The 13,170-nt window shown below is 38.1% G+C and overlaps 1 protein-coding gene across 1 annotated transcript in view; it reads left to right on the top strand.

The window, feature by feature from the left end:
• The window catches only part of lgals8b (galectin 8b), a gene marked incomplete at both ends in the record, with an annotated part of 57,316 nt that overhangs the window by 3,280 nt on the left and 40,866 nt on the right, over positions 1-13,170 (top strand). Inside the window, 4 exons of the mRNA XM_083792339.1 lie at positions 737-856; positions 975-1,001; positions 1,624-1,712; positions 2,336-2,501. Coding sequence (XP_083648465.1) covers positions 737-856; positions 975-1,001; positions 1,624-1,712; positions 2,336-2,501 — 402 coding nt within the window. The remainder of the gene's footprint in view (positions 1-736; positions 857-974; positions 1,002-1,623; positions 1,713-2,335; positions 2,502-13,170) is intronic.

Raw genomic sequence — 13,170 nt, forward strand, 5'->3', positions numbered from 1 at the left:
GTGCAACATTGTTTTCTCAGTCAACAGTACACAACATGCAGTAGAAGTTTATGTGGTTTGCACAGTGACAGTTTTTAGGCCTTTCTAATACCTCTAAAATGAAAGAAATAAACGAATAATAACTTATTATTAGTTTATTTCTTTCATTTTAGATGTATTGCGATTTTGAACATAAGGTTTCCACTCGACAACAACGACATGTAAAACCTTATTTATGTGTACTTAATTGCGTGCTACTATTACACTCAGTAAATAGCAATCTACACGCTTGCAACGTGTCACGAATGTGCCGCTTTGTGAACTTGCACATCTGCTACAACGTATTTACTTCAGGCAACACCTGTGTGAAACTAAGTATAAATCAGGCTTTAAGAAGTGAACGCAATAAGCAAAAGTGTCAAATCAGCCCTCAACGGCTCCTGACATACAGTACATAATTATGTGTTTCATCGTGCAGCTCTATAAGCCATACTGTATCTCCAAAACTGGTGGGTCAAACTGAACAACCAATGTCAAATCTGGTCACATGGTGGAGGGAAGCCTCGCCTATGGGGCGAGGCTTACCCTCCCCTCCCCCTCCCCTACTGGGCAGGTACTTTATTTTTACATGACTTGGGCGTTGGCCTGTTTCAATCCACAACTCCTGGGTTCAAATCCTGCTTCTGCTGTTCTTTTTGTGCCAACCTCAAACTAAATAATGAGTTAGTAACATGGAAATCATTGTCTTCACCAATAGGTGGCAGTAAACGGCACTCACCTGTTGGAATACAAGCACAGAGTCCCATTGGAAAGAGTAAACACCTTTTCTATTTCTGGGAAGGTCGTGGTTCATGCTGTTGGCTACATCCCAAACTCAGTAAGGCTTTCTTCCATGTGTTTTGGTTAGATTCATAGCATTTAGACTGGTTTTCTTTTTAATCATACATATATTTATAATTTTCTAACTTTGACTTCTCTCTCTCCCCGACCCATAGGCAATATATTCGGAATCAGGTGACATGGTGAGTTATTCCTGTTTTTGACCCTCCTATGCACAGCTTTGTGTGTTTGTAGCACGGAATGTGATGATTTGATTGGCTGTATGATGACGTCATCATGCATGATGTATGATGACGTCATCATCCATGATGTATGATGATAAGAGTATACACAGGTTTAATATTTGTCTTTAGTTCAATGTTTGTTTTGTAAACGCCATTGACAATGAAGGGAAAATGTATGTCATAATGTGCTCATTACGTCATATTGTCTCTTTATTGTTAATGGCGTTTAATGGTTGTGTTCGCACCGTTTGTTTTACATCACCATTAACATCACCTAATCAACATGAGTTAGACTTTAACATATTAGCTCCCCTCACTTCACACGGGTGTGATTTATTTGTCACATATTGCCATCATGTGCTAAAAGAGTTTGAGAGCTCTTTCTGTGTGCAATGTAAGTAAACGAATAATTAATTTCTAATCAACAGAGAAACTATTGCCATTGTCACCATGGCAAGATAACTTCACTACCCAAACCTCTAGCAAAGTGTGCTTTTAGTCTCACATGCCAGAGGCCAATCAGTGCCTCTTTTACAACATAAATATTTATAGCATAAATATCTATTCTCTAACATTCTAGAGTCTTCCATACAAAGGCAGCATTCTGAAAGGCTTGCGTCCAGGACAGCACATCACAATCAAGGGACAGGTCAGCATGTACCCCCACAGGTAACTAAGCACATGTCCCTCAATCACTACTATCTACAGTCAATGAGTCATCAGTTGTAACTGTGCTCATTATGTTTATAAAAGACTATGAGAAAACATTATCTTTTAAAACAAATTTTGGGGGGGATATTTCAATTTGTACTTTTTCCAAAATACTAGAAATCGTTGATCACAAAGCTCATCACGCGTATATTTATTGTTCATGATTTTTCTGCAGTCAAAGACGAACACTACTTTAGCTCCATTGATCCAAGCCGGAACACAATCAATTGATTGATCATTAAAATAAACATGCTCTGTTAAGTAGTAGATGGGTGGACTGTGAACGCTTGGGCCCTGCATGATCCAGAAAAGTGTGAGAACCAAATGGACACTAACGGGTTCATTTGGTTCCATTTGTACACTCTCAGAGTTAAAATAGCATTGATTTTACAATATAAATTGGGGCTCCAGTAGACTAATGCATGTCAAACTGGGGGTCCTTGAAATTAAACGGGTTGGCAATCACTGTTAGAGCCGTAAAATTCTTCTCTTATGGTGTTCCCTGGCATGTCTTTTCAAATGGGGGTCCGTGGGTTAATTAGTGTCAATTTGGGGGTCATAACGTGGTGAACTTCTGTCAGCTTCACAGTGAACCTGCGCAACAGCAGGACGGAGAACATCGCCCTGCAGCTTAACCCTCGCATGAAGTCTGGGATGTTCATTCGGAACTCCTACCTGAGCGAGGCGTGGGGACGCGAGGAGAGGGAGGTCCCGTTCTTCCCCTTCTCACCAGGGGAATACTTTGAGGTAGGTTGATTCCATATTTTTATTTGAACGGGTCAATAGATGAAAATCCACTCTACCCCTGACAGAAAGACTGATGACCGGGGGTTCAGTACGGTTATTATGGTTATTATGGTTCAGGTTCAAAGATTCTAATAGGGGATTCACACTGAGACGGACTGAATCTGTTTCATTGGAACCGTTTCCGAATACGGTTGCCTGGTCCCCGATGGCCATGATTCACATTGCCCGAGATTCAACAGCGCACCCGGGTACACTTGCATAACACACTTTAATCCTCCAGACGGCGGTTTGTTTGATGGCTGGCGCGCACGGACACTGACCATCAACTCTGCGACATTGTCTCAAATAAATCCAGACACACTGCATTGCATTGCCTCTTTGGCTTTTTGCCGTTATACTACTTCACTGTCAGCCTGCCTGCTATTCACTGTGTCAGTCAGTTCTGTGCTCCAGTGTATTAGTTTGCTATGGATTCTACTTCAGCATTATTATTATTTTGTTTTACTTTGGAAACTGTGCCAAGCAAAGCCCAAGAGCCACGTGTAGTCCGCAGAATAAGATCAGCGTGCACTGCAGTGCTGCGCGTATACGCAGATTCAACAGGAGACGGGCGGCGTTGAGAAATGCGCTGGTGTTACGCGTCGTGCAGCGCCTGTGTTTCTTTTTGTTGAGGCTTGGCTCGTCGACTAGATATTGTGTCACGTTCTTTAAAAAAAACAGTCCACTTCCTTCTTTAGGTACGCTTTCATTCACATTGGAACGATCCGTATCTGAATACACTTCAACGGTCCAGAGACCCGCCCCCCATGCGGTCCCGGGGACGGTTGGGCGATCCGCTCCCGGGAACGGTACGCATCATTCACACTACCACAACATCTGCCAAGTGGTCCCGAGTGCGCACCCGGGACCATAGTGTGAATCCCCTATAAAAGGTGCAGTGTTTGAATAGCCTGGCACAGCCAGACTTCATCCGCCCCTATTGCATATGCATATGCCCCGAGGCACACAATGCAGCGCGGTGGTATATTAGTATCGCAACTCGAGGCTAGTGTTTGAACCTCCTAAAGAACATTTTCACTGTCCATCTAAATTCTGAAAGGTGGGTTAAGTAACACATTTTCAACTGCATTACTATACCAGTGTGGCTCAGGGGATAAACCTGGGGTTTATAAATGGAACATTTGGTGTTCAAGGCTCCTGAAGGACATTTTCACTGTCCATTTTAGATTCTGAAAAGTGGGTAAGTAAGTAATACATTCTCTGATACATTGCTCATGTCTGTGTGGCTCAGGAGTAAAATACAGTGTTTGTACACCAATGGTTGTGTGTTCTAACCTGCCATAGAACATCTAAATTCTAAAGTGGGGTTAAGTAAGACGTTCTCAACAGTATTACCTATACCAGTGTGGCTCAGGAGTTAAACATGGGGTTTATAAACAGAACATTCAGGATTCAAGTCCTCTGAACAACAAAAACTAACTCAAATAAAAAGTGTCATACAAAAAACCTCAAATGCCTCAATAAAAACAAATACTAAAATGGTTCAATAAAATTAATGTGAAGAAGAGGTTGACTGAATCACTTTGCTTAAAGGTATATTCAGTGATTTCACTTAATTCAAATATCACTTATTTTGTTGTTTTGTTGTGATAATCCTCTGTACTATAGAGTATGCTGACCATATAAGGAGTTCCTCCCTGTCCCCAGTTTACCCCTGGGGGTCAAAAAACCTTAGGTTTCGTTTTTGGCTCTCTATCCTGATTGGATGAAAGGCTTAGGTCCCAGCCAAAAACGAAAATTAAGGTTTTTTGAGTGAAATCACTGAATATACCTTTAATATGTACATTTCTTAAGCTCCGCCCTGGCCTGGAAGCAGACTCATAAAAAGGATCCCGCCCCTGGACTATGAAACATTTCAAAGATTCATTTTCAGGCAAACATTTCCACCGTAAGATGAACCTAAATAGGTTTGAATGGGGTTTCTAGGTGTAAGTATGTAGGACTAGTAGCATGCCAAAGTTTGTGCTATTGCCATAGAGAATGCATTGGGCGTTTAAGTTAAATAACTCAGAAACTACAAAACATTTCAAAGTAAAACGTTCCAGCATGTGTCTCCACAGTAAGCTGAATAATACAAAGTGTGAATGGAGTTTCTAGGTGAAAGTGATTTTTTGACGTGCCAAAATCTGCCATTGAGCCCCATGTTAAAAGTCTCAAATTTGAAAGCACTATATTTCTAAAACTATGACACCTTTCAAAGATTCCTTTTCAGGCAAACATGTCCACTGTAAGATGAACCTAAGTAGGCTAGAATGGGGTTGGTAGGTTTAAGTATGTAGGACTAGTAGCATAAAGTTTGTGCTATTGCCATAGAGAATGCATTGGGTGTTTAAGTTAAATAACTCAGAAACTACAAAACATTTCAAAGTAAAACGTTCCAGCATGTGTCTCCACAGTAAGCTGAATAATAAAAAGTGTGAATTGCTTTAGCACTTTTGAGTTTAGGCCATTGATTCTTTTTGGACTTGGTGGTCCTAATGTATGTTTCGCAGGCCTCCCTTCTCTACACATCAGTGTTGATGACCAAATGTGCAGAAATGTTGCCTTTGTGATCTGTACCTTCATATTGTGGTTCTAACAGAGTTCTACTTATAGACTTGTCTACTCTCGCCATTGTGGTTCTAACAGAGTTCTACTTATAGGCTTGTCTACTCTTGCTATTGTGGAACACATCAACAGTGTGGTCACCTTAGCACTTTTAATGGATTCCCAAGATGGAATACCATCAAGTTGAATTTACTGAGCTGTTCTTACTCTGCCATGGTCACATGTATACAATTTCCATAGTCCTGTTCTTACCCAAAATTGTTGTTTGTTTTTGTATTTAATTGTTTGGTGTTTGTTGCAATAAATACATGAAATGGAATTTGTTGGATTCAATTTAAAAAAGGTATCCTTGAGTCACTAGCTCAAAACAGAATGCAGTTCACAAGTATGGAGCTCAGCCTATAATTGATTTGATTGACATGCTGCATGCCATGAGTGTATAAAGTGGTATTTCTTTTTAAATTAAATAAGCTATTCTAAGATGAGCTGTGGTCATAACAGCACTGTTTGAGTTGAAAACTTTAAAGACGTTTAACAGTCTAAAGTGAGAACAGCAAATGTTCTAAAAATGTGTAAGTGTAAAAAAATATATATACTAATCACAAACACTTTAGGTTTTGATAAACAGGCTATAGTGCATTTGTTCTCACTTTAAAGTAGTTTATTTTTTATTCAGCTTATCAAAGAAGTGCTGTGGTCACAGCACTGTTTGAGAAACTAGTTGAAAACTTTATATCCAACTTAATTGTTTAAATAAAGTCTGGAGTGAGAACAGCAAAAGTAATGTATTAAACAAAACAATTATATTTCTGGTTGATTAAAAGTGCAAAAGTTTTGGTCATCTAAAACTAAGACTAAGAGTAAGAGATGACAATAACTGGTATGCAATGTAATTACATTATGGCAAACTAAACATCTTGTTTGCTCAATGAAAGAGTAAATGTGGGAAACAGAGTAAAAATGTTCCCACAGATGGTTTTAAACAATAACCTAAATCTCAGTTGAGTCGTCATGAACCCTGATCATCACCTTTAGATTCAATCATTCTGGCAAGGGGTAGAGGTGTCTGAAAAGGATTTTCATCCCTTGACCTGTCACCTCTGCCTTCAACCTTAAATACAACCTCCAAATTCTTATTAGTGTGAAATGCCTAGTGGCGCAAGAGGAAAGCATAGGTCTCCCAAGCTGAAGGTGGTGGGTTTGAATCTTGCTCAGAGCAAACCTTCATTTTCTGGCTTTTTAAGGCCAAAGTGCCGAGGCAGGCCGCCTCCCTCCTCACGCCCTCTTTTGGCTCCGGTGGGAGGGGGAGGATCTTTTTTGGGAACCCGCCTCTGGGGCGGGATTTTCTTTATGAGCCTGCCTCCTGGGGGCGGAGCTTAAGAAATGTACATATTAAGCAAAGTGATTTTTGTACTTTTCACATTAATTTGATTGAACCAGTTTATTTTTAGTTTTTATTGAGATATTTGAGTTTTTTTATGACACTTTATTTCAGATGTTTTGTTTGATTTTTTTTTTTTTTTGGTTTTTGTTTTTGTTTGACCTTTTGGTTGAGTATTGGTTTTATTTGAGGTTTGAACCTATGACGTTTGGTTTATGAAGCCTAGTTTTTATCTATTGAGCCACACTGGCATGTAAGGTATATTCGGGAACTTATATTTAACCAGCCGTTTAGAATTTAGAAGGACAGTGAAAATGTACTTCAGGGGACTTGAACCCAGAATGTTCTGTTTATAAACCCCAGGCTTATCACCTGCGCCACACAGGCATGTAAGGTATAATCGGGAACTTATATTTAACCAGCCTTTTAGAATTTAGAAGGACAGTGAAAATGTACTTCAGGGGACTTGAACCCAGAATGTTCTGTTTATAAACCCCAGGCTTATCACCTGCGCCACACAGGCATGTAAGGTATAATCGGGAACTTATATTTAACCAGCCTGTCAGAATAAAGAATGGACTGAAAATGTCCTGTGGCAGGTTTGAACTCGCAACCTTTGGTGTACAAACACTGGATTTTACTCATGAGCCACACAGGCATAAGTGATGCAGTTGAGAATGTCTGACTTAACCCACCTTTCAGAATATAGAGGTTCTTTAGGAGTTCCATTAGGATGTTAAAAAACAATGCACACTTTAGGAGGTTCAAACACTGCACCTTTCAGAAGGACAATGTTATTCAAGAGGCTTTGATTTGTTGTTTCAGTTTTTATATTGAATATTTTTTGAGTTTTTTGTTGATTGTTAGTTTTGTTTGAGTTTCTTTTAGTTTTGTTTGAGTATTATTTTTGATTGAGTTTCTTTTTGTTTTGTTTGAGTTTTTTGTTGATTATTAGTTTAGTTTGAGTTTCTTTTTGTTTTGTTTGAGTTTTTTGTTGATTATTAGTTTTGTTTGAGTTTGTTTTGTTTGAGTATTGAACCATTAACCTTTGGGTTGTAAACCTCAGATTTATCTTTTGAGCCACGCTGGGCTGTAAGGTACAATCTGGGACTTATATTTAACCCACCTTTTAGAATTTAGATGGACAGTGAAAATGTTCTGTCGCAGAAATGAACTCTGGATTTTACTCTTCAGCCACATATGCATGAGAAATGCAGTTGAGAACATTACATAAATTTTGAGTCAGTACGTTTTTGTTGAAAATTATTTTACTCATAAATTGGAGTTGTTTGACATCTTCAATGGTATTGTTTCTTTTAGTTTTAATATTGAGTCATGTTTGAGTTTTGAACCTATCACTTTTGGTTTATATACCTTTGTTTTTATACTTATGCCACAAAGGCATGGAAGATGCCTCTGATAACCATACACTTAACCTTTCCCCCAATTACCCAGGTGTAAGTAGTCACTGATTAGCCCCTCCCCTATAAAGCATACTGGCCATGCTAGCTTTCCTGTTTGGTCTTTCTTTGTTTGCACTGACTGAGCAAAGTAGGAAACTGCTTGTAATTGCTTTAGCACTTTTTGAGTTTAGGCCATTGATTCTTTTTGGACTTGGTGGTCCTAATGTATGTTTCGCAGGCCTCCCTTCTCTACACATCAGTGTTGATGACCAAATGTGCAGAAATGTTGCCTTTGTGATCTGTACCTTCATATTGTGGTTCTAACAGAGTTCTACTTATAGACTTGTCTACTCTCGCCATTGTGGTTCTAACAGAGTTCTACTTATAGGCTTGTCTACTCTTGCCATTGTGGAACACATCAACAGTGTGGTCACCTTAGCACTTTTAATGGATTCCCAAGATGGAATACCATCAAGTTGAATTTACTGAGCTGTTCTTACTCTGCCATGGTCACATGTATACAATTTCCATAGTCCTGTTCTTACCCCAAATTGTTGTTTGTTTTTGTATTTAATTGTTTGGTGTTTGTTGCAATAAATACATGAAATGGAATTTGTTGGATTCAATTTAAAAAAGGTATCCTTGCGTCACTAGCTCAAAACAGAATGCAGTTCACAAGTATGGAGCTCAGCCTATAATTGATTTGATTGACATGCTGCATGCCATGAGTGTATAAAGTGGTATTTCTTTTTAAATTAAATAAGCTATTCTAAGATGAGCTGTGGTCATAACAGCACTGTTTGAGTTGAAAACTTTAAAGACGTTTAACAGTCTAAAGTGAGAACAGCAAATGTTCTTTAACAAAAATGTGTAAGTGTAAAAAAAATATATACTAATCACAAACACTTTAGGTTTTGATAAACAGGCTATAGTGCATTTGTTCTCACTTTAAAGTAGTTTATTTTTTATTTTTTATTCAGCTTATCAAAGAAGTGCTGTGGTCACAGCACTGTTTGAGAAACTAGTTGAAAACTTTATATCCAACTTAATTGTTTAAATAAAGTCTGGAGTGAGAACAGCAAAAGTAATGTATTAAACAAAACAATTATATTTCTGGTTGATTAAAAGTGCAAAAGTTTTGGTCATCTAAAACTAAGACTAAGAGTAAGAGATGACAATAACTGGTATGCAATGTAATTACATTATGGCAAACTAAACATCTTGTTTGCTCAATGAAAGAGTAAATGTGGGAAACAGAGTAAAAATGTTCCCACAGATGGTTTTAAACAATAACCTAAATCTCAGTTGAGTCGTCATGAACCCTGATCATCACCTTTATATTCAATCATTCTGGCAAGGGGTAGAGGTGTCTGAAAAGGATTTTCATCCCTTGACCTGTCACCTCTGCCTTCAACCTTAAATACAACCTCCAAATTCTTATTAGTGTGAAATGCCTAGTGGCGCAAGAGGAAAGCATAGGTCTCCCAAGCTGAAGGTGGTGGGTTTGAATCTTGCTCAGAGCAAACCTTCATTTTCTGGCTTTTTAAGGCCAAAGTGCCGAGGCAGGCCGCCTCCCTCCTCATGCCCTCTTTTGGCTCCGGTGGGAGGGGGAGGATCTTTTTTGGGAACCCGCCTCTGGGGCGGGATTTTCTTTATGAGCCTGCCTCCTGGGGGCGGAGCTTAAGAAATGTACATATTAAGCAAAGTGATTTTTGTACTTTTCACATTAATTTGATTGAACCAGTTTATTTTTAGTTTTTATTGAGATATTTGAGTTTTTTTATGACACTTTATTTCAGATGTTTTGTTTGATTTTTTATTTTTTTTGGTTTTTGTTTTTGTTTGACCTTTTGGTTGAGTATTGGTTTTATTTGAGGTTTGAACCTATGACGTTTGGTTTATGAAGCCTAGTTTTTATCTATTGAGCCACACTGGCATGTAAGGTATAATCGGGAACTTATATTTAACCAGCCGTTTAGAATTTAGAAGGACAGTGAAAATGTACTTCAGGGGACTTGAACCCAGAATGTTCTGTTTATAAACCCCAGGCTTATCACCTGCCCCACACAGGCATGTAAGGTATAATCGGGAACTTATATTTAACCAGCCTTTTAGAATTTAGAAGGACAGTGAAAATGTACTTCAGGGGACTTGAACCCAGAATGTTCTGTTTATAAACCCCAGGCTTATCACCTGCGCCACACAGGCATGTAAGGTATAATCGGGAACTTATATTTAACCAGCCTTTTAGAATTTAGAAGGACAGTGAAAATGTACTTCAGGGGACTTGAACCCAGAATGTTCTGTTTATAAACCCCAGGCTTATCACCTGCGCCACGCAGGCATGTAAGGTATAATCGGGAACTTATATTTAACCAGCCTGTCAGAATAAAGAATGGACTGAAAATGTCCTGTGGCAGGTTTGAACTCGCAACCTTTGGTGTACAAACACTGGATTTTACTCATGAGCCACACAGGCATAAGTGATGCAGTTGAGAATGTCTGACTTAACCCACCTTTCAGAATATAGAGGTTCTTTAGGAGTTCCATTAGGATGTTAAAAAACAATGCACACTTTAGGAGGTTCAAACACTGCACCTTTCAGAAGGACAATGTTATTCAAGAGGCTTTGATTTGTTGTTTCAGTTTTTATATTGAATATTTTTTGAGTTTTTTGTTGATTGTTAGTTTTGTTTGAGTTTCTTTTAGTTTTGTTTGAGTATTATTTTTGATTGAGTTTCTTTTTGTTTTGTTTGAGTTTTTTGTTGATTATTAGTTTTGTTTGAGTTTCTTTTTGTTTTGTTTGAGTTTTTTGTTGATTATTAGTTTTGTTTGAGTTTGTTTTGTTTGAGTATTGAACCATTAACCTTTGGGTTGTAAACCTCAGATTTATCTTTTGAGCCACGCTGGGCTGTAAGGTACAATCTGGGACTTATATTTAACCCACCTTTTAGAATTTAGATGGACAGTGAAAATGTTCTGTCGCAGAAATGAACTCTGGATTTTACTCTTCAGCCACATATGCATGAGAAATGCAGTTGAGAACATTACATAAATTTTGAGTCAGTACGTTTTTGTTGAAAATTATTTTACTCATAAATTGGAGTTGTTTGACATCTTCAATGGTATTGTTTCTTTTAGTTTTAATATTGAGTCATGTTTGAGTTTTGAACCTATCACTTTTGGTTTATATACCTTTGTTTTTATACTTATGCCACAAAGGCATGGAAGATGCCTCTGATAACCATACACTTAACCTTTCCCCCAATTACCCAGGTGTAAGTAGTCACTGATTAGCCCCTCCCCTATAAAGCATACTGGCCATGCTAGCTTTCCTGTTTGGTCTTTCTTTGTTTGCACTGACTGAGCAAAGTAGGAAACTGCTTGTAATTGCTTTAGCACTTTTTGAGTTTAGGCCATTGATTCTTTTTGGACTTGGTGGTCCTAATGTATGTTTCGCAGGCCTCCCTTCTCTACACATCAGTGTTGATGACCAAATGTGCAGAAATGTTGCCTTTGTGATCTGTACCTTCATATTGTGGTTCTAACAGAGTTCTACTTATAGACTTGTCTACTCTCGCCATTGTGGTTCTAACAGAGTTCTACTTATAGGCTTGTCTACTCTTGCCATTGTGGAACACATCAACAGTGTGGTCACCTTAGCACTTTTAATGGATTCCCAAGATGGAATACCATCAAGTTGAATTTACTGAGCTGTTCTTACTCTGCCATGGTCACATGTATACAATTTCCATAGTCCTGTTCTTACCCCAAATTGTTGTTTGTTTTTGTATTTAATTGTTTGGTGTTTGTTGCAATAAATACATGAAATGGAATTTGTTGGATTCAATTTAAAAAAGGTATCCTTGCGTCACTAGCTCAAAACAGAATGCAGTTCACAAGTATGGAGCTCAGCCTATAATTGATTTGATTGACATGCTGCATGCCATGAGTGTATAAAGTGGTATTTCTTTTTAAATTAAATAAGCTATTCTAAGATGAGCTGTGGTCATAACAGCACTGTTTGAGTTGAAAACTTTAAAGACGTTTAACAGTCTAAAGTGAGAACAGCAAATGTTCTTTAACAAAAATGTGTAAGTGTAAAAAAAATATATACTAATCACAAACACTTTAGGTTTTGATAAACAGGCTATAGTGCATTTGTTCTCACTTTAAAGTAGTTTATTTTTTATTTTTTATTCAGCTTATCAAAGAAGTGCTGTGGTCACAGCACTGTTTGAGAAACTAGTTGAAAACTTTATATCCAACTTAATTGTTTAAATAAAGTCTGGAGTGAGAACAGCAAAAGTAATGTATTAAACAAAACAATTATATTTCTGGTTGATTAAAAGTGCAAAAGTTTTGGTCATCTAAAACTAAGACTAAGAGTAAGAGATGACAATAACTGGTATGCAATGTAATTACATTATGGCAAACTAAACATCTTGTTTGCTCAATGAAAGAGTAAATGTGGGAAACAGAGTAAAAATGTTCCCACAGATGGTTTTAAACAATAACCTAAATCTCAGTTGAGTCGTCATGAACCCTGATCATCACCTTTATATTCAATCATTCTGGCAAGGGGTAGAGGTGTCTGAAAAGGATTTTCATCCCTTGACCTGTCACCTCTGCCTTCAACCTTAAATACAACCTCCAAATTCTTATTAGTGTGAAATGCCTAGTGGCGCAAGAGGAAAGCATAGGTCTCCCAAGCTGAAGGTGGTGGGTTTGAATCTTGCTCAGAGCAAACCTTCATTTTCTGGCTTTTTAAGGCCAAAGTGCCGAGGCAGGCCGCCTCCCTCCTCATGCCCTCTTTTGGCTCCGGTGGGAGGGGGAGGATCTTTTTTGGGAACCCGCCTCTGGGGCGGGATTTTCTTTATGAGCCTGCCTCCTGGGGGCGGAGCTTAAGAAATGTACATATTAAGCAAAGTGATTTTTGTACTTTTCACATTAATTTGATTGAACCAGTTTATTTTTAGTTTTTATTGAGATATTTGAGTTTTTTTATGACACTTTATTTCAGATGTTTTGTTTGATTTTTTTTTTTTTTTTGGTTTTTGTTTTTGTTTGACCTTTTGGTTGAGTATTGGTTTTATTTGAGGTTTGAACCTATGACGTTTGGTTTATGAAGCCTAGTTTTTATCTATTGAGCCACACTGGCATGTAAGGTATAATCGGGAACTTATATTTAACCAGCCGTTTAGAATTTAGAAGGACAGTGAAAATGTACTTCAGGGGACTTGAACCCAGAATGTTCTGTTTATAAACCCCAGGCTTA

Source organism: Protomyctophum parallelum (assembly GCF_964188405.1).
Source record: "Protomyctophum parallelum genome assembly, chromosome: 20".
In the NCBI taxonomy this organism is placed as follows: domain Eukaryota; kingdom Metazoa; phylum Chordata; class Actinopteri; order Myctophiformes; family Myctophidae; genus Protomyctophum; species Protomyctophum parallelum.